Below are 25,646 nucleotides of genomic sequence, written 5' to 3'. Positions count from 1 at the left end.
CCTTGCACTCTCCTTACATAAGCGGCCACGTGGCGGGCACGGTCCCCTCCCGCCGCGCCGTCACCGCCGGCACCCAGATTCCATCTGACAGCCCCGTTCCGCTCGGCTGCGCTCCTGCCGGGCACCGGGGCCGGGGGTGCGGGGCAGGACCCCGCGCGACCCCGCTGTGCCAGCACCGGGATGGGGACACCGGGGACACAGCCCTGTCCCGCCGCCACCTCCCACCCGCGCCCAGCGCCCCGCTGTCCTGCCGGACCTCGGCACCCCGACGCCGCGGCCCCGTGGCCGGGTGGGGTGCAGCCGGCGGTGGGTCCGGCCCCACGGTGGGGTGATGGGTGCGGGGTGCCCACCCCGGTGGGCCGCGGAGGGGGCGGTGGGCTGGCGGCCGCGCACATCTGGGAGTGATTTGGCACATTCCTCTGGGCTGAGCACATGCCGGCGGCCCGGCCTCGCCGCGGCCGGCATGGCTGGCGTGCTGGGGAGGGGGCTGTGGGTGCCTGGGGTGTCTCCCCTCGTTCTCAGGGGAAACTGAGGCTCAGAGCAGCCCCCCAACCTTCTTGCTGTGGATCCCGCGGGGCCTGATGGGCACCTGTGGGCCTGGGGGGCAGCGGGACCCCCATGGGGCAGGTGGTGAGGCTGCCTGGGTCCTCACACGTGTGCCTTCCCAGGGCAGGCTGTGGTTGTCCTTTTTCTTCCCTTTTTCACAGACAAATTGCTTTAACCCCTCACATGCCCATGGTGAGCAGGCTGGTGCGGTGTGAGGGACAAGGGGGTGCTGGGACTGCCACCAGGACCTGGGGTGGGGGCTGCTGGTGGCAGTGGTGGCATCACGGCTGCAGCAGCACAGCTGATAGCCCGTGTCACTGTCCCTGACCGTGTCCCCATCCCTGGGTTAGCGGCTTTGCCAGGGGCAGGTAGGTGGCTGAGGAACCCCCCGTTGGGTACAGACACTGTAGAGTTCATGGGGACCATGGGTGGCCCCCAGCCACGTCCCTCTGAGCCTGGGGGAGCTCAGGGAACCCCCATCCTGCCCCCCTGGGGCTGCTCAGAGACCCACCCAGCTGTGTCCCCCATCCCATCCCATCCCATCCCATCCCATCCCATCCCATCCCATCCCATCCCATCCCATCCCATCCCACTGGGCCCTTGTGGCCAGGAAGCCAATGGTACCTGGGGTGGGTTAGAAGGGGGTGGTCAGTAGGTCAGAGAGGTTCTCCTGCCCCTCTGCTCTGCCCTGGGGAGACCACACCTGGAATATTGTGTCCAGTTGTGGCCCCTCAGTTCCAGAAGGACAGGGAACTGCTGCAGAGAGTCCAGCGCAGCCACCAAGATGCTGAAGGGAGTGGAGCATCTCCTGTGTGAGGAAAGGCTGAGGGAGCTGGGGCTCTGGAGCTGGAGAAGAGGAGACTGAGGGGGGACTCATTCATGGGGATCAATATGGAAAGGGGCAGTGTCAGGAGGATGGAGCCAGGCTCTTCTCGGTGACAACCAGTGACAGGACAAGGGGCAATGGGTGCAAACTGGAACACAGGAGGTTCCACTTAGAGATGAGAAGAAACTTCTTCATGGTGAGGGTGGTAGAGCCTGGCCCAGGCTGCCCAGGGAGGTTGTGGAGTCTCCTTCTCTGCAGACATTCAAACCCGCCTGGACCCCTTCCTGTGGAACCTCAGCTGGGTGTTCCTGCTCCATGGGGGGATTGCACTGGATGAGCTTTCCAGGTCCCTTCAACCCCTGACGTTCTGGGATCCTGTGAGGCTGCGGTTGCGCGGCCCCTTTAAGAGCCCCCCCCGTTACGCGCGGCGCGCGCACCCACTTTCTCCCCTTCCGCCTTCTGGAGACTTCAAAGAGTTACAATGGAGCGCCGGCCCCGCCCACGCCCCGCCCCGCCAGCCAATGGGGCGCCGCGTAGGCGGCGCCCCATTGGCTGGCGGGGCGGGGCGTGGGCGGGGCCGGCGGGAGGGGCGGCACCTCGCTCACCGCCCCCCCCGCCCTCCGCCGCCGCCGCCGCCGTCGCCGCCCGGCCCGGCCCAGCCCCGGGTAAAGTTTCCCCGCGAGCACATGACTCGCAATGGCCGCGGCCGCCGCTCGTTAAGCCTCCCCCCGGTTCTCCCCGCCTTACACCGGGTCGCTCCCCGTGGCTTCTCCGCCGCCGCCGCCATGCAACCGCCACCGGGAGCTTCCCCGGTTTGAGGATCTCGGTGCGGAGCTTCCGTGATCAGGTAACGAGTGGGCCCCCCGCTGGTGGGGAGGGAGGCTCTTGGTGTGGCTCCGGTGCCGTCTCCCCGGTACCTGGGCTTGGGAGCCGCTGCGGCGGGACCCAGCGCGTTGTGCCGGTGGGCGGGGGGGGGCGGTCGCCGCGTTCGCGGGGGTGCTGGGACCGGGGGAGGGTGGTCGGTGCCGTCCAGATGTGTTCCCGGGACTACCCCACCCCCGGTTGGCCGGGGTGTCCCCGCCCCGGGAGGGGCTGCTGGGGGTCCTGCCCTGGTAGAGGCGTCTCAGGGGTCCCAGGGCTGTGGGTCCCCCCCCCGGGAGGCGGCGCTGGGGATCCCCCTCCGGTAACCGGGGAATCCCGGAGATCCCCCTCGCTCCGTCTCGGTAGTGGGCTTCCTGCGGGGGGGGCGAGGGCCCCCGCCCGCCTGAGGCTGCCGTGAGCCCCGGAGGGGCAGCGTTGCCCCCCGCCCCCGTTCCAGATCACGGTTTTTCCCCCCCCCGCCCCGGCCTTGGCCGAGCAGGGTCCCCCCGATTACCGATGCTGGGGGTCCCCTCTCCCGGTGCCGCCTGACCGTGCGCTCCCGAGCTTCAGCGCGGCCCCCCCACCCCGGTGAGGGCTCGGGGCACCCGCGGCGCGGGGTCTGCGGTTCCACATCGCCCCGGGGGGGCCGCGGCACCGCCGCGGAGCGCAGCGCTGGGGGTGCCCCCCCGGAAGAACCGGAGCCCCCCCCCGGGCCACCGGTGCGCGCAGCCACGTTCCCCTCGCTCCCCGGCGGGGGCGGGCATGGGGGGGCAGGGGCCGGGGCCGCTTCCCCTTTTCGGGGTTCGGGGGGGCTGCGGCGCAGCCGGCGGGTGAGCGGGGCCGGGGGCGGCGGGGGCCGGGGTCCGGGGGGCGGGAGCGGCGTCTGCGGCGTTTCCTGGCCGGCGGGCGGAGGAAGCCATCGCTCTCCGCGGCTGACAGGGCGCTGGCGCGGCGGCGGGGCCGGGGGGGCCGGGCGGGGGGCGCCGGCCGCCGCCTCCATCACCGCAGCAGATGCCCGGGGACGACGGAGCCCCCGCGGTCCCCTGGCAGTCGGGGTGAGGGGGGGGCTGCCCCAGCGGGTGCAGCACCGTGGGTGAGGGAAGCCCCCCCGGGACCGGGCAGCAGCTCCCCAGGCTGGGGGGGTCGGGGTGTAGAGCCCCTGACCCCTAGAGCCGCGGCGGCCCCTAAATCTGTGCCTCTGACCTTTGACCCCGTTGGGCGGTGGGGGCCATCCCGCAGCACAGCGGGTGATGGGGGGGATGCGGGGGCTGCCCCGCGGTGACCACAGCGCTCCCCACTGCGGGGGTGGCCGTCCCACTTGGGGGTGCTGGGCAAGCGCCGGCCGGTGGCTCGGGGTGCAGCGCCCTGACCGCCGGCCTCCGCGCTGGGATTAGCGGGTGACGACTCGCTGGCTTAGCGGCCCCGCGGCCGCCACTCCCGGGCCATATGTCACCCGTGGGCCCCGCGCCCTGCCCTTGGGGGTGACCTTGCTGTGGCGCAGGGACACGCATGGCCCCACGAGTGCTCGCACCGTTACGCCGGTGAGTCCCTGGCCTTTCGTCTGCCGCTCGGCTTGTGGCCCCCCAGGTGACACGGGTGATGCCAGCAGAGGAGGGCAGGGCCCTGCTCCCCATCCGGCGCTGCCCGCGGGTGCCGTGTCCCGGCCGGGATGCCCGGCTTTGCTCGGCTGTCCTTGCACACCTGCCGTGTCCCCAGCGCTCGGTCTCCGTGCCGGCAGCGGCGTCACGGCTGCGGAGCCTGGGGAGGGCCCCGTGCCGCCGCCTGCCCTGCGGCGCTGGGATTCACCAGCTCCGCGGCTCCGGCTCTATTTATAACCAGGAGGCTCTGGCGTGTCGACGTGCCACACTCGACTGCGCCGGCCGTGGGCAGAGTGTGCCCTGGGAACAGCCCCGCGCCGGTGCCAGCGCTGCCAGCCTGGGGTTGGCTGGGCTCTGGGGTCCCCTGAATCTTTTTGGGGTGCTGCTGTGAAGCTTCGGGGGGGCCCTCGGCTGGCAGAGCTATGGGGCCCTTGCAGCACATGCCCAGGGACCCCCAGCACCCACATGTGCCCCACGCCATGGGGCACCCCTGTGCCAGGGCCCCCCGTGGCAGTGCCAGCTCGGGGTGGGGGATGGGCTGCGGTGCTGGCAGGCGTGGGGGGGGCTGCGATCATATCTGCGGTGACACATGTGCTGATTACGGAAAATGGGTTAATCTCCCTGCGGCTGGAGGCGGCTTAGCGGGGGGTGGCTCGTGGCAGGGCCCGGCGAGGGGCCGCGTGCGCCCGCCTCGGCCTCCGCCGTTCCCGGCTGCGCCACAGCTGCGAGGCCGTGGCGGGGGGACATGGCACTGCCGCGCATCTGCACGCCCTCCTGCAGCGCCCGCGGCCAAGGGCGGTTTGGCTCCCCCAGGTACGGCAGATCCCAACCTGGCCTGATCCCGGCCCCCGGGAGCCTGCCCAAGCCGAGGGCACGGTGCCACCAAATCCCGGTGTCCGGAGGTGTCGCGCGGCCGCCTGCCCGCCGGGTCCACCCACGCCAGCCGCGGGCGCCGTGTCCCGAGCGGCCCCGTGCCGCGGCCGGCGGCGCAGCCAGCTGCACTTGTCTGCCGGCTGTCGCCGAGCCAGAAAGGGCTGTCTGGGGCCGCGCTGTTCCCGGCACGCCGTTCCCAGGGCGCCGGCTGCGCGCCGCATCCAGGGCTAAAAACAACCGGGGCTGCCGCGAGCGGCTGCCGCGCTGCTTCCCGGGAGTCCGGGGGAACTGGGACAGGGCACCGCGGGACCACGATCCCACCCCAAAGCAGCACCCTGGGTTCATCCCACTGCGGGTGGGGGCCGGGCTGGTCCCCCCCTCCATGGGCGGGCAGTGCGGGGGTGTTGTCCCCACGGTGCTGCGGGGCCGTCCTGCGGTGCCGGGCTGGCCCGGGCACCGCTGGGTGTTTGTGGCTGAGCCGAGCTGGCCGGCTCCTTCCATATCCAGTGAGCCGGCACCCACGGGGCCGGGGCAGTGCCGGTGGCAGCGTGGCACAGCCGTGCCCGCCCGGGGGGCCGTGGCGGGGGCCGGGGCACCTGTTCCCGCAGAAGAATGGCGCGTCTGGCGGCGGGTGCGGGAGGTGTAACCGGAGCGGCGCGTTCCCCGCGTAACTGGAGCTGGCCTGGCCGCGACAGGTGGAATTTCAGTTTGTGGCTCCCACCCGGCAGAGGGACGTGGGGGGCGCTGGAGCGGGGACCCACGCCACGGGGCTGGCAGTCACTCCCTGGGGTGCCCGTGTGCCCCGCAGAGTGGGGCGACCGGCACAGACGCCATCCCCAGCAGCGAGGACGCTGTCCCACGTGGGGTCCCTGACCCTGTGTCCGTACTGGTGGGAGCCGGGGTGGCCTGGCGTGGATCGCTGGCACTGGGGCTGAGCAAACCCCTGGGTGCACTTGCTGGCTTGTGGGAGTAGCTTGTGAGTCCTGGGGTCCGCAGCAAACCCCCGATCCCCCTGAGCGGGAGCTGCGGACAGGCTCGGCTCTGGCGCACACCGCGTGTGCCGCCGGCTCCGGCCCTGCCGCCGGGCTGGGCCATGATTCACGCCTGCCTGGGGACGTGAGAAACGTGACGGTGACTCACGGCCGGGAGGCTTTGGGGATACGGGGAGGAGAGGGGGGGGTCTCGCTTAGCGGCTCTGATGAGGGGCACCTCGTGCCCCCGGTGTGACGCTGGCTCAGCCGGGGGTGCCAGGGGTGGCCGGGTTCTTGGCCTCGCGTGTGAGGCCACCCCGGGCTGGGTGCTGACAGCAGCGAGGAAACCGCAGGCTGCGACCGCACCGCGGCTCCACGGGCGCTTCCTGCCCTGCCCGGGAGGCTGCCAGCCGAGCGGGGCCACCCTGCTCCCCCCCGGGACACAGCACACCCCGCTCTGCCCATGGGGACGGCCGGACGCCAGGGGTGACCCTGGGGCCTGTCCCGCTGAGGATGGGGGACGTGGGGCGGCAGCCGCTCCTGCAGGATTTGGGGAGCGGAGTGGGCTGGCAGGAGGCGGGGGTGGTGGGGTCTGGGGTGGCAGCTGTGCCAGGGCAGGAGATTGGGGTGACAGGGTCTGGGGTGGCAGGGGAGCATGGTGACAGGGTTCAGAGTGGCAGGGGAGCATGGTGACGGGGTTCAGGGTGGCAGGGGAGCATGGTGACGGGGTTCAGGGTGGCAGGGGAGCATGGTGATAGGGTTCAGGGTGGCAGGGGAGCATGGTGACGGGGTTCAGGGTGGCAGGGGAGCATGGTGATAGGGTTCAGGGTGGCAGTGGCACCAAGGCAGGCGAGCGCGGTGCCAGGGTCTGGGGTGGCAGGGGAGCGCGGTGCCAGGGTCTGGGGTGGCAGGGGAGCGCGGTGGCAGGGTCTGGGGTGACAGGGGAGCGTGGCAGCGGGGCTGGGGCTGAACTGAAACCTGTCCCCCCCCAGGAATCGAGAGTGGCGAGGGGAAGCTGCGGCCAGGAGCGCGGTGCCCGCAGGCATGACAGGAAGGGCTCGGTCACTCCTCGCCGCCCCGCCAGGCACCCCCGGCCCTGCTTGTCCCCGCGGTGCCAAGGGGGGAACAGGGCGGTGCCCCCGCTCACCGGCGTGTCACATCCGGGCGCTGGCGCTGCCATCGCCGTGTGCCCTGGCAGGAAGCGCGGCTGCGTTTGGTGGTGTGACGTGGGCACTGGGGGTGCTGCCTGTGCCGGGGGGGTTCAGGGTGCCCGTGGGGTGTTTGGGGGGGCTGCCTGTCCCCTTCGGCGGGCAGCGCCGGTGGCGGTCGCGGGGGAGGTGGGTGTCGCGGTGCTGCCGTCCCGGTGTGACCGCTGTCGCTCTGCGGTTGGTGTTGGCCCTGCCAGGTGCAGGATGCGCTCTGTGGTTATGGCTGGGGGCTGCATTTTCAGAAGGGGTCTCTTGGGGGTGTTGTGTCAATGCTGCCTGACCTGAGTGTGTGGGGTGGGCTTTGTACCCCGGTTCGGGGTGGCGGGTGGCTCGGGCAGCCGTGGTCCCCCCAGCCCTGGGAATGGCTCCAGTCTGTGCGTCCATCCGTCCATCCGTCCGCTCCCGGGGGCCGCCCCCGGCTTGGGCGGGAGGTTCCTCGTGGCTGGGATTTGGCGCGGGCCCCACGGCCGTGTGTTCCACGGGGCTGGAGCCAGGCGCTGGATTCCAGGAAGCTCCGGGCCCCGTCCAGCTCCTGCCGGGGACTGGAGGAAAAGGCGTCAGGGAGGGCGAGCGCAGGCCCGCGGCCCCAGGCTGGGGTGCTGGGGGAGCAGGGCTTGGCCAGGACCCCCGTTGGGGACACTCAGGACCCCCTGGTTGCAGAGCAGCAGTGTGTGGGGGGCTGTGCTGGCACAGGGGGCCCATGGGGGCTCTTAGGGGTGCAGATCCTTCTACCCAGGGAGACCCACAGGAGTGGGGCCAGCTGGACTCCCTGCCCCTCTTGGCTGCCGCTGGTCCCATGGGAACATTGGGAAGGTGCTGGGGGGGCTGGCAGCCACCCGCTGGGGACAGGGGTGTGTGATGGCCGTGCTGGCCTTGCTGGGGTAGGGGCAAGAGGGGGTTGAGTAACTGGGCCCCGGCACGGCTGGCGTGGTGCCCGGGGAGCACTTGGCACCGGCAAACATAAACGGTTCCTCCCGCGCCTCCCTCCCCGCTGCCCCCCCCGGCCGGCATGGCTCGGGGGCCATGGCGTAGCTGGGGGGCCACGGGCAGCACCGGGGGGCCAGGGACCCTGTGACACAATGTGGAGACCCCAAGCAAGGGCTGTCCCCTCGCTGGGGCTGAGCCGTGGCCCCTGTGCCACGCAGATGCTGACCCGGCAGCCGGCACCGTGCCCTGGCGGTGCCCATGGGAATCCGGCACACGCTGCAGTGCCCGGCAGGGCACCCTGTGACCCACCCCCAGCCACCCTTGGGTGCCCGGCTGGACCGTGGGTTTCCCCATGGGCGCTCCAGCGGGTCCCCACGGGTGGGGGGCAGCGCCGGGGCTGTGGGTGCCGGTGTGAGCTGGGAGGATGGGGGTCCTGCCTGCAGCGGGTGCACCCAGCTGTGTGCTGGGGGGGGCAGGCAGGGCCGTGCCCATCCCGGCCCCTCCCCAGTGCCTCGCCGGGCGGCCCAGCCTTGTTCCTCTGGATCCTTTTCCGCCTCCGCGGGGCCGGGAGCCAGCACTCTCGGCAAATAAACAGCCCCCGCCGGGCCCCGCGCCAGCGCTTAAATAAACAGCCAGCCTGGGATTGTGAAAGCCTCGTGCCCCCCTTCCCACCGCTGCCCCCCGCCCTGGCTTGGGCCGTGGGGTCCGTGCCCCACTGGGCTGGCGTGGGAGCTGCCGGCACGGTCCGGCACACGGCACAGCGCGGGGGCTGCGCCGCAATGGGCAGAGCCCGAGCCTGTGCCAGGCTGAGCCCCCGGGTGCGGGTCCTGGGGGGGGTTGAGCCCCTTCTTGCCCCGGTTGAGTCCCCTCCGGCTCGGTGCAGGTGTGGGAGGAGCGAAGCTGGCGGGGCAGCGCGGCCGTGACGGCAGAGCCGGGCTGGAGCGGAGCCACTGTCCTCAGGGGACCTCAGCGTGCCTGTCCCCTCCCTGGCTGCCTCGCAGTCCCCTGGGCTGGGCAGAGGCTGCTGCCCCCCCGGGGTGCCCTGTGCGCCCCTGCTCCCGGGCCGGGCTTGGGGAGCACGTTTAGGGCCATCGTGTGGCTCCCGGCCCAAGGGGGTGTCCTGTACACTGTGGGGCTGCAGTGTCCCCACGCTGTCCCCCTGTCCCCTGCCCACTAAGCCGGGATTAGTGACCTGCGCCTGCCGGCCCCGCTGGCCGTGGTGTTGTTAATCTGGGGATTGTTGTGAAGCTGGTGGGGAGCGCTGGGCCCGGCCGGCTGCGCCCTCCTGGGGCCGGGAGGGGATGCAGCCCCCGGCGGGGTGTCCGGGGAAACTGAGGCACGGGTAGATCCCACATCAGGGTGGGGAGCGGGTGTCCCAGCCCCTCTGCTAACCCCACTCTCTGCTCCCCCCGCAGCGTTGCAGGACCCAGTGCCACCAGCGAGGACAACCGCCGGGCAGCGGGTCACCGGGGGTGCCCCATGCTCTGCTCGGCCCCCGCACCCCGCGCCTGAGATCCCCGCCCTGCGCCGGAGACCCCGCCATGGCCAGCAACAGCAGCTCCTGCCCCACGCCTGGGGGGGCGCACCTCAACGGTTACCCCGTGTCCCCCTACGCCTTCTTCTTCCCCCACATGCTGGGGGGGCTCTCACCGCCCAGCACACTGGCCGGCATCCAGCACCAGCTGCCCGTCAGCGGATACAGCACCCCCTCGCCTGCCAGTGAGTACCGCGGTCCCGGGGGGGTCGGTGGGACCCCCGTGTGCCATGGGGGTGTGTGGGGTCTGTAACCTGCGCCGGGGCAGTGGCACTGACCGCTGCGTCCGTCGCCCATGGGGAGCTGTGTTTGGGGGTACCTCCATGTGTTTGTGTTGCTGCTGGGGAAACTGAGGCACGGAGCGGGCAGCAGCGCCCGGCGGGGTGTGTGCGAGTTAATTACCGCTGCGTCCGCCTTCGTTAATGGCTGTGTTTAAACCCCGGCTGTTAACGGCGCAGCTGGCCCTGCTTAGGGGCTGCTGCTTGTCCCCGGCACCCACCGCGGCTGTGCCGGGGGGCTTGGCGGTGTTGGGGGCCCGGGGAGGCCGATGCGGTGCTGCGTCCCCGCGGCGGCTCTTTGTTCGCCGTCGGCGCGGGGGCCGCGCGTGGGGGAGGCGATGAAGGCAATCATCGCGTCTGCTCCTGATTCAATTTCCCCCTGACAGGGTCGTCCATCACGGCCCCGGTAATCACCACCCCGCCGCGCCGGCAGCTGGGAGCCGCGGGAAGTGGGCTCCCGGCCGCGCTCCTCTCCGCTCCGCCGCCCCGGCGTGCCTCAGTTTCCCCACACCCTTGCTGGGCGGCAGCGGACCCGTCCCCGTCCCCAGCACCATGGATGGCCGCCCTTGCCCGTTCTCGCGCCGCGCCAGTGTGGGTGCCCCGCGGCACCCGCTGTCGGGGAGGCCCCCGTGGGTTGGGGTGTGGCGGGGGCCCCCCCCGGCCCCTCCCTGGCCCCAGGGGACGATGCAGGCCCAGGCAGGGCCAGCCCCGGGCGCTGTCCCCCGCCGGAACCACCCCGGCGGCGGTGGGACCCAGTGGGACCAGTTGAGCGACTGGGTGGCGGCGGGTGGGGCCCCTCCCCCGCGCTGGCTCTGGGGCCGTTCCCGCCGCACGGTGTTGTGGGAATGGGCTGGGGGGGCCCCTGTGCTCCCCCCACCCCGGCTTCCCTGACACTGGGGATGGGGCTGGGGGTGCCCTGGGGCTGCTGGGTGAACTGTGCCTCAGTTTCCCCTTGGCCTTCTCCAGTTGGGGGCCCAGGGATTCTGGGCGGATGCAGGACTGGGGGGGCCATGGAGGGGTCTGGTGCAGCCACCCCCTCCTCGCACGCGTCCGTCCCTGCTGCCGGCCCACCCTTGCCAGATGTGCCGCAGCTGCACGGCCCCGGGGCCGATCCAGCTGGGCGCTCCTGGGGGTGCAGAATCCCCACCCGGGGTTCGGCTGGGTGCCCCCCCCGTGCCGTGGGTGTTGTGCCGGGGGTCTGGTGGCGTTGGAGCTGCAGAGGAACCGCTGGTGCCGCATCCAGCCCTGTGGTGCTGTGTGCTTTGCCCCCGGCGCAGGGAAGCGTGACCTTCGTGCCACAAATAGAGAGCGACCGGAGACATGGGGACAGCCCTGGGGACCCCCTGGCACCACCCCCCCGGCACAGCCCCCCCGATGTGGGGCGTCCCGGGGTGCGCTGGGGACGGTGGCGGGGGCACCGGGGTGAGCGTGGGGCCCCCGCACGCTCAGCGCTGCGTGTGAGCACGTGTGCGCTGGCACGGCGGGTGTGCACGGGGCGCGCACGCTGCGGGGTGGGAGGGGGCGTGCGCACGCCGTGCAAGGGGGTGTGCACACGCGTGTGCGCGCTGGGGCTGCGCGGGGGGGTCTGCGTGTGTAGGAAGTGTGCGAGGGGGTGTGCGTGTCCCCACGCCAGGTGTGTGCACGCGTGTCGGTGCGTGCGCCCTCGGCCCCATCCCCAAGGACTCCCCCGTGGCCTGGCTGTCCCCATGGAGGGGGGGGACACGAGGGATTCCTGCCCATTGCACCCGCCCCCCCACCCCGGGCTCTCCCTCCGCCCTGGTTCCCAGGCTGCTGGAAATGGGACCCCGCTCGGCCCCCTCCCCCAGCAGCCAGGGCCCCCCCCCTCGGCCCCGCTCTTGGCTGCTGGGCCGGGGGGCCCCGCGGCCGGGCCCAGCCTGTCACCCAACCCGCTGGCTCTGGTTTCCTCTGCGCCGCAGCCGCTCCCCCGCAGCGCCCCGTAATTAATTAATTTTTAAAAATTAATGAGCAAAACGTGCTCCCTGCAGGCTGGGGGCCTCAGGCTGGGGGTGTGGGGGTGGGGGGGCAGCGGGGCCCCGCTTGGGGCAGGGGATGGGGAGCTCCTGCGGGGTGTAGTGCTGGGGACCCCCCCATCCCCGCCCGGGGAAGATTGATGAGGCCGGGCTGGGTGTTTGGCCCCCGCGCCTGGGAAAGCCCATTACGGCGGAGGTTTTCTATCACTGTCACGGGGGCCGGGGGGAGCTGCCTGCGCCGGCCGGGAATTCGCCGCTGCGCTCAAAAGCCGCTGAAGGGGATAAATGGGGTCTTTTGAAGTGGGCGGGCGGGAGGGGGCTGCGGGGGCCCCGAGGTGCCAGCGTGGGGATGGGGGGAAGGGGCCGGGGCTGGGCACCCTGTACCCCAGGCTGCGATGCGTGGGTTTGTGTGGGGGTCCCTGCCCACGTCCCGTTGTCTGCTGGGGCTGTGACCCCGCGCTCCCCAAGCTGACTCTGGGGACAAGAGAGCGGTGTCCCCATGGGCTTTGGGGCTGGGTCGCCATCGCCTTCATGGGGTTACCTTGTCCTCCCCAGAGCATCGGCCACCCCCATGAGTTAGGCCTGGAGATGCTGCCAAGCTGGGCGCCCCATTCTGGTGTCAGGATGTGGCGGTGTGACATGGTGCGTGGTGGGGTGTCCCCACCGTCCCCGCAGGGCTGCGTGCGGGGCGCTCCCCTCGCCCAGTTCCTCTTGGCTTCTGCACTAAGACTTGGGGATTTTTAATCTCAGCTTCTTCCTGTTGCCGCCGTCGCGGGATGGGAAGCGCTGCCCGGCGGGACGGCACGGCCGCCGGCGTGCGTGCGATGCAGCGGCCGTGCCGCGGACGAACCGAGCGGTGCCACCGGCCCGCGTCCCCTCCGCCGTCCCCTCCGTCGCAGCCACATTCTTTCCAGCGCTGGTAAATGAGTCAAAGCAGACATTTGTCATGTTCGCTGCAGGAAGTTGGAGGAGCGCTGGGCTTTTGTTCAGAAACCTGCTGGCTAAGCAAAGCCTTTGACTTTCTATTATTATTTAAACAGGCGCTGCTGATGTGCTCTGTGCAGACACACACGCATGCACACACACACACACGCACACACACACACACACACACACGCACGCGCCTCCCGGCCTTTTTCTTATTCCTTTTTGTTTCTCTCCCCTCTCCCCCCCTTTCTTTGGGGGGCCAGATTGGAAATACAAGCTGCTCACTTAGAGCTGGAGGGGTTTGCGAGTATGTGCAGGGCCGGGACGTTGGGTGTGCAAGGGGGTGTGCGTTCTGCCGTATGGGTGCGTTCTGCCATATGTGTACATTCTGCCATACGTGTGCGTTCTGCCATGCGTGCACACACGCACAGCTGCTCGTGCACGCTCCCTGCTTGCCGCGTGTGGCCGTGCAAGGCGGGCGTGCACAGCAGCACCCGCGTCGTCCCATCGAGGTCTGGCCGCACGTGCGTGTGCTCAGAATCAAGGGGTGTTCGGATGCACCCTGCAGCATCCTGGGGTCTCCCTCCGTGCCCCCCCGGGGTGGCAGAGGCTGCGTGCCAGGGCTGGGCCCTGCGGGGCGGCTGTGCCGGTGGTGCTGTGCTGCAGTAAGGGAAGGTGGGTGGGTGAGAGCGTGTGGCAGGGAGGTTACCGGCGCGGCGGGGGAAGTGGCACCATCGGGGCTGCCAGTACCCGTCCTGCCAGCCCGGCCCTGTGGCCGCTGTCCCTGCCGGGGTGTGGGCAGCGGCGCCAAGCCGGCTGTGCCGTGTGGGATGGGGCTGTGCCGTGTGGGATGGGGCTGTGCCGTGTGGGCAGCCCTGGGCTTGGGGTGGCACCTCCCGTGGAGACCTGCGTGCATGGGTACGGGAGGGGCGTGCGGCACATGGGCCACACGCAAACACATGTATGTGCAGGGGGGGTGTGCGCACGCATGGGGACACACACATATGCTAACGTGTACGTGTGTGTGGCTTCTGTGCCTGATGGGGAACACTATGTCACACACATGTATTATGTGTGTGCAGAAGGAATGCACACGTGTGGAAGAAATGCACACACATGTATGTGCGGAAGGAACGCACATGTTACATGCAGAAGGAATGCATACACATGTCCATGTGTGTGGAAGGAATGCACACACGTGTCCATGTGTGCAGAAGGAACGCACACATGTGCAGAAGGAATGCACACACACGTCGGTGTGTGCGGAAGGAATGCACACACATGTTGGTGTGTGCGGAAGGAATGCACACACATGTCCGTGTGTGCGGAAGGAATGCACACACATGCACACGCACACAGGCTGTCCCATGCACTGCAGGAATTTGCACACATACACACATGCACCCCCCCCCGTGCAACGGTGCAGCAGCAACACACATGGGCCCGTGTGCAGCAGGGGATGCAATCGATCGCATACCTTGGCATGCAGCGGGAACACGCGTGCACACATACGTGCACACGCACACACACATACGTGCACACGCACACACACATACGTGCACACGCACACACGGGCCCCCCGGGGGGGCGGCCGGGGGTCAGGGCGAGGTGAGCCCTTCCCCACCGGGTTCACCCGCAGTTCACCCGCATCCCATTAAGCAAATGAGGCCCGGCCGCCGGGCAGCCCCCGGCCCCGGGCAGCCCCCAGCCCCGCGCGGCCGTGGCCGGTGCCGGCCGTCCCGGAGAGGAGGAGGAGGAGGAGGAGGAGGCGGCCGGGGCGGCCCCGCGGCGCGGAGCGGGTTAAGGCTGTGGGGAGGCGGCTGGTGTCGGGAGGGACCGGGGCTGCCGGAGCCGCAGAGCCGGCGGGGCTGCGCCTTCCTCCCATCCCCCTCCTCCTCCTCCTCCTCCTCCTCCTCCTCCTCCTCCTCCTCCTTCTCCCCCCGCCGCCGCCTGCCCGGGCGCGGAGCGGAGCGGCGGGGCCCCGCTCCCCGGCCATGGCAGCGCGGCCCGGGGCGCCCCGGGGGCCCGGCTGCCGCGGGGGGGGCCGCTGACCTCCCGGGGCCGCCCCCGCCGCCGGACCGGGGGAGCCGCCCCCGGCGGCCCCGGGCCATGTACGAGGGTGCGGCGGTGGCGGGGCTGCCCCCCGGCCCCTTCCTCCGGATGGATTTCTACGGGCCGGGCCGGGGCTGTTTGCTGCCGGAGCGCGGCCCCCCCGCGCCCCGCGGGGCCCCCCGCCGCCCCCCGCCCTGGAGCAGCTCCGGCCGCTGTAGGTACCTGCGTCCCGGGGGCGGCCGGGCCCCTCACCGCCGCCTCGGGCCGGTGCTGGAGCCCTCCCGGGGGAGGGAAGAGCAGCCCCAAGCGGGGGGATTGCGGGGATGGGTGCGGGGTGATGGGTGCTGGGGGCTCGGCCATGGGGCGGGGGGCTGAGCTGGGTGCTGCGCCCAAGGGGGTGCTGGGCTCAGTCCCCCCAGCCCAGTGCCCTCCGCCTCCGGGCTGAGCTCTGCGCAGATGCCGCCGGCTCGGCCATAAACAACCCTTGTCCTATTTCGGTGAGATCTGGGACGGCTGAGCCCGGTGAAGGGGAGGGCCGGGGTCCCCCTCGCACCCCCTTTTCCCGAGTGGGCTCCGCGGCAGCGCCAGCTCCGCCGGCAATGTCGCTCCCTCCTGATAAGGGCTCCGACAAAATCCAATTAACGCCAGAGCCGCTGCGCCTGCTGCTGCTGCAGGGGCGAGCGGGGGGAGCTCCAGCGGGGGGCCCCGCCGGGGATCGGGGTGTCCCCTTGGGCTGGGGTGTCCTGGGTGCTTATGTGGGACCCGGCCGGTCCCGCTCCCCCTGGCAGATCCTGCCCTGTGTCCCTGCGGGGTCACGGCCTGGTGTCCCCCCCGTGTCCCCCACCGTCCTTGGGGACAGGCAGCCCCGTGCTCTGTGCAGCCGGGGGGCACGGACGGGCAGCTCCGCGCCGTGGTGGGAGCAGGCAGGGGCACGGGCAGCGCACCGGGGGCTGCCACCCCACGGGGGACATGGGGCCCTGCTGTGCTTTGTGCCCACCCAGTGGGGCTGGGTGGGCTGCAGGGGGTCCCATGCCCCCCCAGCGGGCAGCCGGCCGGCTGACCTGGCGCCCAGGGGCCACGGGCAGCGATAACGGCCCGGGGAAAGTCCTGCCGGGCTCCGTAGGACTTTCACCCCGATAAGGGCTGGGGGGGCTGCCTTGTCCCCGGGGCGTCAGTGGGTCCCTCTCCCTGCTGCCGGTTCCCCCATCCTGCAGTGATGCCCGGTGCGGTGCCCGGTGCTGTTCGGGGGGTGTGTGGCCGTGGTCCCCGCGCTCTCGCTCCCCCCATTGTCTCGGGGCCGCTCGACCTTTCCGCTGGCACCGAGCGCGGCGCGAGGGGCCTTTGTCTGCAGCTGGGGACGGCGCGGGGCTGCGGGGGGGCTCCCGCCGCCTCTGCGAGGGGGGTGCTGCCTCCAGAGCCCCCCAGCAGGCAGCGTGCGGGCAGGGGCTGTGCCGCTGCGTTCCGTGCTGTCCCCTGAGCACTGAGCTCGCCTGGATCCCATTGGGGCCGTGCTGTGCTGAGCAGGGTGGCCGGGGACCCTTGTCCCCCATGTCTTGTGGGAGATGGGGGGGCTGGCTATCCGGAACCCCTTCCCCGTGCGCTGCAGCTGGCTGGGCAGCTCTGGGTGGACACAGAACCCCCGGTGCTGTGCGGGGCCCCTTCCCAGGCCAGGGCATCTCCAGGCTGTGGTCACTGTGACCGTGACTCGGTGCACACGTGAGCAGCGGGTGCTGGCGGGGATCCCTGGCAGGGCGCCCCGCTCCCTACGTCACACGAGGTGCCGTGTCTCCCCAGCCCAGGGTGCCAGCCCGCGGTGCTGCCGGTGTCGAAGGTGCCGTGCCTCAGTTTCCCCAGAGACGGCTGTGGCCGCGGCTTGGCGGTGCCCGGTGGGGCTGGCCGTGGGGTGCTGGCTGCTGGCCCGGCGCTGGCGCTGCCAGGGACGCCGTCTTGCTGGCGTGGGGGCAGAGCCACTCCCCGGGCCCTGGGGCCACCGCCATGCCGCAGCTGGGGAAACTGAGGCACGAGGTGGTTGCCAAGGGCTTGCAGGAGCCCACTGAGGCTGTGGGTCCCCTGTGCTGCGTGGGTCCACGTGCTGCTGGTAGTTTTGTGGGGTGCTGTGAGGGTCTCAGGGGCTTGTGTGTGTACACAGGGTGTCCCCACCATCCCCTTGTGTTGGCCGCGCTCTGTCACCGCAGTGGCACGTACCAGCACGGTGCTGTGGCACGGGTTGGTGGCAGATGGGTGGGTCAGGGTGCTGGCAGGGACAGGACCCCCAGATCCACCGGGCAGGGTGCCCCATGGGGACCAGCGGCATGTGGGCACCCCCGCGCACCCCCATGGCTCTGGGCTCCGACTCCATCGCTCCCGGGACCCCCTTTTCCCCGCAGCTCCCGTGGTGGTGCAGGAATTTGGGGCACGTGGAATCCTCACCCGCAGCAAAGCCCTGTGTGGGTGCCCACCCTCCGTGGGGCTGTCCCACGCATGGGGCTGTCCCACCCGGCACAGCACCCCATGCTGCCCCCCGTGTCCCCCTCCTTGTCCCCTGCTGTGTCCCATCCCCAGCTCCGGTCAGGGCGCGGTGGCCTTGGTGGTGAGGGTGGCGGCAGCCTGGACGCCTGGGTTCCCCGCACCCTCGGCACACGGTGGGGCCCCGCGGGCGCTTTCCCACGCCGGGGCGGGTTTTTGGGTGTCGGGGTGCCCCGGGGTCCCTTGGCGCAGGCAGGAAGCGGCCGGCGGGGCCGCGGGCGGGGGCGGCGCGTTGGCCCGGGGATGCTGGCGGATGCTGGCGGAGCCGCAGCATCTGGTTTGCAGCTGGGGCTCCTCGGAACGGGGGGGACGACACACACACACACGCCTGGGCCCCTCCTGCTCCAGGAGGAGATGGGGTTGGGGGAGGGGAGCAAGCCCGGACGCCTGGGTCCCTGGTGTCCCCGGCTGGCCCCTCCTGCACCCAGCCCCACAGGAGCGGGGTGGGGGGATTGCACCATGGTGGGCGCTCAGCACCTTCGGGTGCTGCTCCGCACACTCCCCTGATGCCGCAGTGAGGGGCGCGGGGGGGCTGGCCAGCCCTACAGCTGTGCCCTGTCCCCCCTCCGGTGGCACCGCGGTCCCGTGGCGGTGGTTGCGGTGCCGGGGGATTCCCGTGGCGCTGGCGCAGCCGGGGACACCAGCGTGCGCCGGCGCGGGTGGGGAGAAACCGCATCCCATCCCCACCCCCCCCAACCCCAGCGCATCAAAATGTTGTCAAATCTGCATTTTGCGAGTGCAGCTCTCCACGAGGAAGTTCTTAAATTATATAAAAGAGGCGATAAATTATAGACGACGTTCTCTCCGTCACTTTAATGGCTCCGCTCCCTCGAGTGGCAGCGCTGATTTATTCAGTGCCGCCCTGGGAAGTGCTGCCCGGCTCGCTCGCCTCCCGCCCCACACGCTTGTATACCCCCCACCCCGCACCCCATATCCCCCCCTACACCCCCATATCCCCCTCTCCACCCTTGGTTCCCCCCCCTGCACCCTCACCCATCCCCATCCTCAAGGGGCCAAGTGTGGCTTTGTCCCCATTGTCCCCACTCCCTGGCCTCATCTGGGGACCTCATGCCGGGGACCCCCCCACCCCTCATCCCTCATCCATCACCCCCCAAGCCCCACCGCCCCCATGGGACCCCTGGGCTCAGCCCTGGGGTGGGTGCCCCTGGCCAGAGCGCCCCCCCCCCCCCCCCCCCGCAGCACCCCATCCCCAGGGCCCTTTTCAGGGGCCCTTTTTGGGGCGCAGGGGCTGGTGTCGTGGTGGTTGGGTGGGGGGGGCAGGCTCCCCCGCCGGGCCGGGCTTTAATATCCTGTTTAACTGGTTCGCTTGGCTCCGCTGCACAAAAACATTCACAAACATCCCGGAGGAGCCGGGGAGCACTTAACCCCTGCCTGGCTGCACCCCACAACGGGGGCTGGCGCCCCAACCGCGCTGCGCCCCCCTGCGGCTGGGACTGCGCCGGGGCGGGGGGACAGGGCTGGGCACGGGGGGCTTGAGCCCTTTGTAGGGGGACGGGGGATGCGGACGCACCTCGTGGGATTTTGGGGTGCACTGGCGGGGCCGTTGTGCATGCGGTGGCCGAAGCGGGGGTGCGGGGATGTCCCTTGGGGTGCCGGCGGTGCCACCAACCCTGTCCCCTCCCGAGGGGCCCTGCTTTGTCCCTGGGGTGCTGGGTGCAGCAGGCAGTCCCCCGGGGCCGTGCACACGCGTGTGCCCACACGAGCGGGTGCGCGGCGCCGACGCCGTCCAAGGCGGGGGGGGGGGGGGGTGCTCCTGGGATTCCGCCTTTTTTGTCTTCTTTTCCTTTTCTTTATTCAATGTCTGTTTTGTCGGCCTGGATTCCACGTCGGCTCCGTGGCCTGGAAATGTCAACTTGCATCTTCCCGCCTCACGGCCTCTCCCCACCAGCCCCGGGTGGGGTGGGCAGCACCGGGGTGGGGGGGCAGCGGCCGTGGGTCCGGCGCCGTCGGGGGGGGTGCGGGATGGGGGTCCGGCCCTACCTTTTGGGGGGGGTTCTCCATGAGCACCGCTGTTCTCCCCGCAGCCGTCGAGACGCAGAGCACCAGCTCGGAGGAGATCGTGCCCAGCCCCCCCTCGCCCCCCCCCCTGCCCCGTATCTACAAGCCCTGTTTCGTCTGCCAGGACAAGTCCTCCGGGTACCACTACGGGGTCAGCGCCTGCGAGGGCTGCAAGGTGAGAGCTGCCGGCGTCACGCGCCGCGGTGGGGACGGTCCCCGTGGTCCCCAGGCCGGGCGCTGATGGGACTTTGGGGGGGGTCCCCAGGGTTTCTTCCGCCGCAGCATCCAGAAGAACATGGTGTACACGTGCCACCGGGACAAGAACTGCATCATCAACAAGGTGACGCGCAACCGGTGCCAGTACTGCCGCCTCCAGAAGTGCTTCGAAGTCGGCATGTCCAAGGAGTGTGAGTGCGGACGGGGACGGAATGGGGATGGGATGGGGACAGGATGGGGATGGGATGGGGATGGGATGGGGACAGGGATGGGGACGGAATGGGGGCAGGGATGGGGACAGGGCTGGGGATGGGATGGGGACGAGGTGGGGACAGGAATGGGGACGGGATAGGGATGGGGACAGGATGGGGATGAGATGGGGACAGGGATGGGGACGAGATGGGGACAGGAATGGGGACGGGATGGGGACAGGGATGGGGACGGGATGGGGACAGGAATGGGGACAGGATGGAGACAGGGATGGGGACAGGGATGGGGACAGGAATGGGGACGGGATGGGGACAGGGATGGGGACAGGATGGGGACAGGGATGGGGACAGGGGTGGGGACAGGGATGGCAACAGGATGGGGACAGGGGTGGGGACAGGGATGGCGACAGGATGGGGACAGGGATGGGGACAGGGATGGTGACAGGGATGGGGACAGGGATGGGGACGGGATGGGGACAAGGATGATGACGGGATGGGGACAGCATGGGGACAGAGATGGGGACAGGATGGGGACGAAATGGGGACAGGGATGGGGACAGGGATGGGGACGGGATGGGGACAGGGATGGGGACAGGACGCCCTGCTGGGGTGCACTGGGGGCTCCAGGCGCGTTGGTTGGAGGGGATGGAGGGTCCCCCTGGGGTTGTGTCACAGCTTTCCCGTTGCCCCGGCAACGCGTGATGGATGATGTCGGAGATAAATGGCGCCGAGGCCTCGCGGTGTCTCCGTGCCCATCGTCGCGGTGCCCGCTGCACCCGCTGTGGCCGGGGCTGCGTGACCGCAGGCGGTGGCTCCCGGGGCGCAGCTGCCACCCCGAGTTCTGCCCCATCCGCCCACCCTTGGGGGACCCCCAGGATGGTGCTGACGGGTGCTGGGGGGCTGAGTAGCGCCGGGGGGGCTCAGCAGCTCGCTTATGGGGGGTCCGAAGGCTGATGTGGCCCATATCGCTGCCACCTCGGGGACGTCCCCATGTCCCCGTGATGAACACGGTGCTCAGCTGCCATTTTCTCTCCCTGGGGTTTATCCTGCTCTGTCGGTTTGCAGCGCAGAGCTGAGCACCGTCCCCATCGCCAAGGTGCCTTGTGTCCCCCCAGGAGCGCTGTCACCCCGAGTTGCATCTTAAAACTTGGGGTGGGGGGTGGGGTTATCATAAATCTCTGCAGGCCATTTGTCACCGTGGCTGGTGGCAGGGTCCTCATCCCGCCCTGGGGGGGGACAGGGGCTGGGTGGCAGTGGGGCCGGTGACAATGACCGCGTTGTCCCCGCAGCCGTCCGCAATGACCGGAACAAGAAGAAGAAGGACGTGCCCAAGCCGGAGTGCTCGGAGAGCTACATCGTCACGCCCGAGGTGGAGGAGCTCATCGAGAAGGTGCGCAAAGCCCACCAGGAGACCTTCCCCGCGCTCTGCCAGCTCGGCAAATACACTACGGTGAGTTTTTTGGGGTCCCAGGGGGGGAATTGGGGAGTGTGGCCACCTCCCTATGGCTCCGTTTCATCACCTCTCCCCCCCCCGAAATTCCGCTGTAGAAAAACAGCTCGGAGCAGCGAGTCTCGCTGGACATCGACCTGTGGGACAAGTTCAGCGAGTTGTCCACCAAGTGCATCATCAAGACGGTGGAGTTTGCCAAGCAGCTCCCCGGCTTCACCACGCTCACCATCGCCGACCAGATCACCCTCCTCAAAGCCGCCTGCCTCGACATCCTGGTGAGAGCGGGGACAAGGGCGAGGGGACAGGGGAGGGAAGGGGACACCGGGCTGAGCGCCCCCTTTTCGCATCCCCAGATCCTGCGGATCTGCACGCGCTACACGCCGGAGCAGGACACCATGACCTTCTCGGACGGGCTGACGCTGAACCGCACGCAGATGCACAACGCCGGCTTCGGGCCGCTCACTGACCTGGTGTTCGCCTTCGCCAACCAGCTGCTGCCGCTGGAGATGGACGACGCGGAGACGGGGCTGCTCAGCGCCATCTGCCTCATCTGTGGAGGTGGGTGCTGGGGGGACACGGGGTGCGGGGACCCTCCCGAGCGGCCCATGGCCCCCATCCCCAAGTTGTGCCACCTGGAGCTGGGCTGTGTCCGTGATGACGGGACCTGCGGTGCCCTCCGTAACCGCCGTGTCCCCTCCTTGCAAACCGCAGACCGCCAGGACCTGGAGCAGCCCGACAGAGTGGACAAGCTGCAGGAGCCGCTGCTGGAGGCGCTGAAGGTCTACGTGAGGAAGAGGAGGCCCAACAGGCCCCACATGTTCCCCAAGATGCTGATGAAGATCACGGATCTGCGCAGCATCAGCGCCAAGGGTGAGCTCTGGGGGAGGGGGGGAAACGGCTCCGTGTCCCCTGGAGCATCCCTGGTGGGGGGTCAAGCTCCCTCATCCTTCCCCAGGGCACGGCATCCTCCGGAGGGGATGCGGGAGGGGGTACCGAGCTCCAGGGACGCTGAGGACCGTGTCCCTTGTCCTCAGCACCCAGCGATGAGCAATGGGGGTGGCTGGTTTGGGAGGGCGGGGGGGGGGGGCCTCATTTGGGGATGCCCCGCTGACCCCTCCACCCTTCCCGCAGGCGCCGAGCGGGTGATCACGCTGAAGATGGAGATCCCGGGCTCGATGCCGCCGCTCATCCAGGAGATGCTGGAAAACTCGGAGGGTATGGACACACTGGGGGGGCAGCCGGGCGGCCCCCGCGCAGGCAGCCTGGGGCCCCCCCCGGGCAGCTGCAGCCCCAGCCTCTCGCCCAGCTCCAACCGCAGCAGCCCGGCCACGCACTCGCCGTGACCCGCGCCCGGCGTGCACCAGGACACAGCCCGGCACACGGGGTGGGGGGGACACCCTGCGCCCCAGCTCCCCCCCCGGGGCGGACTCCTCGCCGGCGCAGCCCCAGGACCCCCCCGTGGGGAACCCCCGGACCCCCCGCAGCCCCGGGCGAAGTGCGTTGGTTGAGTCACATTTCAGGGGCGCGGCGGCCTCGGCCGTGGGGACCCCCCCGGCCCCACCAGCACCAGCACACACGGGATCGCGACCACCGAGCCAACCCCCCCCCGACCGGGAGGACCCGGCCAGACCCCGCACGCCGAGGGAGCAGAGTCATTTAAAAGAGAAAGAAAGCAAAGTATATATATATAAATATCTATAAATATCTATAAATACGTTTTAAAACCTTTGTAAAAGTTTGGAGGGGTTTTTAGGCCTGTGCAGGTGGAGGGGGCACGGTGGTGCTGCCGGGGGGGAGGGCGTGGAGGGAGGGGCGGGAATGGGGGGGGCACACGATTTATTATTATTAAATTTTTTTGTTGTTGTTGAGATTTTAGTGGTTTTAGAGTCGGGGGGCGCTGGGGGCCCTGCCCTGGCCCCCCCCGCCGGGGCTGCGGGGACGCGCGGTGATTTCGGCCCCGGCCTCGCGCCTGCAGGAAGGGGGTTTGGGGGGGCCCGGCCCGGCGGGCACGGGGGGGACGGGGGGATGGGGGGGCTGGCTCCAGAATAAAGTTTATTTATTCTAGCGCCCGGCTCGTTCTTGCTGTGGGGACACCCGGGGGGCACCTCAAGGCATGGGGGGGGGGGCTTTGCTGCAGGGAGGCACCCGAGACCCCCCCCCATGTGTTGTCGCTGTCTCTACCATCCCCAAAGGCTGGGTTGGGGTTCCCCCCAGCACCCACAAAGCTCTGCCCTCCCCAGCCTGGATGCTATGGCCGCATCCCCCTGTGCCAGAGCCCTGATGAATTGGTGGCACCCCCGGGTCTGGGAGCAGCTGTGTCCCCCCCGTGCTGGCTGTGGGGACAGCGCGGGGTCAGGGATGGGCCCTGCTTGTTTTCCGTTTGTCTGTGTTGTTTTTCCAGCAGCCGCGGGTGAGGCCCATCCGCCGCCCACAGCAGGAACCGCGGCACCGCGCGGTGACAACGGCCACAGCTCGCTGCGGCCATGGCTACACCGTCAGGTCCCCCCGCGCTGGGGTGGCCTTGGGGTGACACGGCTCCTCCGCCGCCCCCGCCGGCTGCCCCGGGGCCGGTCCCCGCTCCCGCGGGCGGTGGCAGCACCCGGCGCCCCGCGCCGCGGGGGGACCCTTGCGCAGGAGGTGGGCGAGCTCGGCCAGGCTGAGCAGCGCCGACACCAGCCCCACCACGAAGTAGAAGTGGATGAAGACGGTTTTCTCGGTGGGGCGGGAAACGAAGCAGTCGACGCGGTGCGGGCAGGGCCGGCGGCGGCACACGAAGAGCGGCTGCACCCTGAAACCGTAGAGCAGCGCCTGCCCCAGCAAGAAGCCCAGCTCGGCCGCGATGCGCGCCACCACGCTGCCCACGTAGAAGGGCTGGAGGCGGCGGGCGCGCTGGCCCTGGGCTCCCCCATGCTCTGGTTTGGCCGCCTGGTGCACGGCGAAGATGACGAAGAGAGCGGCGGGAGCCGAGAGCACGACGACGTGGAAGACGAGGAAGCGGTAGTGGGAGATGGGGAAGGCGGCGTCGTAGCAGACGGGTTTGCAGCCCGGCTGCTGGGTGTTGCAGACAAATTCCTCCTGCTCGTCCTCGAAGACGTCGCTGCCCACGGTGGCCAGGACCAGGATGCGGAACAGGAGCATCACCACCAGCCAGAAGCGCCCCACCATGGGCGAGTGCTCCTGCACCGCGTCCAGCAGCGAGCTCAAGAAGCCCCACTCGCCCATGGCCGCGCTGCGGGAGCGGGGTCAGCGCTGGGGGGGTCACTGTGGCCGCGGGATGGACCCCAGCAGGCAGCACGGCCCCCCCGGATCACCACCCATCATGCTGAGCCCAAATCCATCCCACCCTCCCTGCTCGCAGTGCCAGCCCAGCTCATCCCCATCACAAGTGTCCCCAGGCATCTCTTGGGAGATGTGTCCAATGACACCAGCTTGGACTCGACCAGCAAGGTCCCCATCTCTTGTGTCCCCCCCAGATGCCTCCAGCCCCCCCAGCCCAGCCTGCTGGCATCTCCCCGGTACCTGCGCAGGCTGCGGTCCACGATGCGCCAGCGCCTGTCCAGGGCTGTCCGGACTGTCCAGTCCCTCGTCCGGCTGGGCTGGGCTGACTGTCCCACAGCCACGCCTGGAGTCCTTTTAAAGCGACAGGGGCGCCCGGCGGGGCGGGAGGGGCTCAGCTCTGCCAGGGGGGCCTCAAGGACAAACGCTGCTCTGGGGCCAGCAGCTGCCTGGGGTGCAGGTTGGTGCAGGGGACAGCAGCCCCCTGTGCAGAAATACCAGTGTACCTCGGTCACCCCAAACCCCCAGGGTCTGGGGGTACAAAGCCGCAACACTCACCCCCCAAAAGGCTCCCCCAGCGCTGGCATCACCCCCCAGGCAGAGCCCAGCGGTCTTTGCCTCAGGTTCCCTTTCTGGTAATGGGAGCAGAGCCCTCAGTAACATGGGGCACCCTTGGGTCCTCCTCACCCCTCAGGGACCATGTAACCACAGGGTCATTTGGGTTGGAAAAGCCCCTCAAGATCATAGAGTCCAAACATTCACCCACGCCTGGCACTGCCCCATGTCCTGAGAACCTCATGTCCGTCTGTCCAACCCTCCAGGGATGGTGACTCCAGCACTGCCCTGGGCAGCCTGTTCCAAGGCCCCACAGCCCTTTCCAAACACCCCACAGCTCAGCTCCCCCCTCCAGCAGCACTCAGCATCCCCAAGGCCCCACTGCGGGTCACCAATGATGGACAAAATCCCGCCGTAGCCACCTTGGTGCATTATGTGTGTCACACAGCTCTATATATACATTTGGGGTGATGCTGGGGTTACAGGAGCAGCCGTGACCTCCCCGTTTGCTGTGTGGGTCGCGACAACTCGGTTGTCCGGGCACGCTCGCAGCAAGCAGAGCCGTAAATAGCAGCAGCCGCTCGGCAGGGACGCGCCGGAGACGCTCTCCAGAGCCCGGCAGTGGAAAATCTGACAGCGCTTTCCACACTTGACTGGGTTCCAGCAAAGCACCTCGGTGGCACTGATAGTGCTCATGGCTGGGGGCGGTCCTGGGGTTTGGCAGTTGGTCCTTGTCCCCCGGTGCCAACACAGAAGCGGGACCTGCGGTCGAAGGTCTACGCCAGCCCTAGAGCCGGATCAGG

General features: G+C 69.9%; 2 protein-coding genes across 3 annotated transcripts; one reads left to right on the top strand and one right to left on the bottom strand.

The window, feature by feature from the left end:
• The first annotated feature begins 1,993 nt into the window (after window positions 1-1,993).
• Window positions 1,994-22,736, top strand: RARA (retinoic acid receptor alpha). 2 transcript variants are annotated; one of them, XM_065856426.2, is made up of 9 exons: window positions 1,994-2,219; window positions 9,226-9,529; window positions 19,164-19,312; window positions 19,403-19,544; window positions 20,852-21,012; window positions 21,111-21,287; window positions 21,366-21,570; window positions 21,724-21,882; window positions 22,144-22,736. In XM_065856426.2, exons 2-9 carry the CDS (start codon window positions 9,352-9,354, stop codon window positions 22,353-22,355), a joined length of 1,383 nt encoding a protein of 460 aa, XP_065712498.2. In that variant the 5' UTR covers window positions 1,994-2,219; window positions 9,226-9,351; the 3' UTR covers window positions 22,356-22,736. The 2 variants fall into 2 exon arrangements, with proteins under 2 accessions (XP_065712498.2, XP_065712499.2); XM_065856427.2 differs by lacking the exons at window positions 1,994-2,219; window positions 9,226-9,529 and adding an exon at window positions 14,188-14,806.
• Window positions 22,737-22,798: 62 nt separating this feature from the next.
• Window positions 22,799-24,809, bottom strand: GJD3 (gap junction protein delta 3). The gene is made up of 2 exons (XM_065855873.2): window positions 24,532-24,809; window positions 22,799-24,241 (listed from the first exon to the last, which is right to left on the bottom strand). Exon 2 carries the CDS (start codon window positions 24,232-24,234, stop codon window positions 23,500-23,502), a length of 735 nt encoding a protein of 244 aa, XP_065711945.2. The 5' UTR covers window positions 24,235-24,241; window positions 24,532-24,809; the 3' UTR covers window positions 22,799-23,499.
• Between the last annotated feature and the right edge of the window lie 837 nt (window positions 24,810-25,646).

This window comes from Patagioenas fasciata, chromosome 22, assembly GCF_037038585.1.
Source record: "Patagioenas fasciata isolate bPatFas1 chromosome 22, bPatFas1.hap1, whole genome shotgun sequence".
Lineage (NCBI taxonomy): Eukaryota > Metazoa > Chordata > Aves > Columbiformes > Columbidae > Patagioenas > Patagioenas fasciata.
Note: the sequence above shows the minus strand (reverse complement) of the source record. Positions and strands in the feature narration are given on the sequence as shown.

Coding starts and splice junctions, on each gene's coding strand:
- RARA (XM_065856427.2), top strand. CDS start 14,203: ATGAGGCCCGGCCGCCGGGCAGCCCCCGGCCCCGGGCAGCCCCCAGCC. Junction 21,013..21,110: donor AGCTCGGCAAATACACTACG/GTGAGTTTTTTG, acceptor ATTCCGCTGTAG/AAAAACAGCTCGGAGCAGCG. Junction 21,883..22,143: donor GCGCAGCATCAGCGCCAAGG/GTGAGCTCTGGG, acceptor CCCTTCCCGCAG/GCGCCGAGCGGGTGATCACG.
- GJD3 (XM_065855873.2), bottom strand. CDS start 24,234: ATGGGCGAGTGGGGCTTCTTGAGCTCGCTGCTGGACGCGGTGCAGGAG.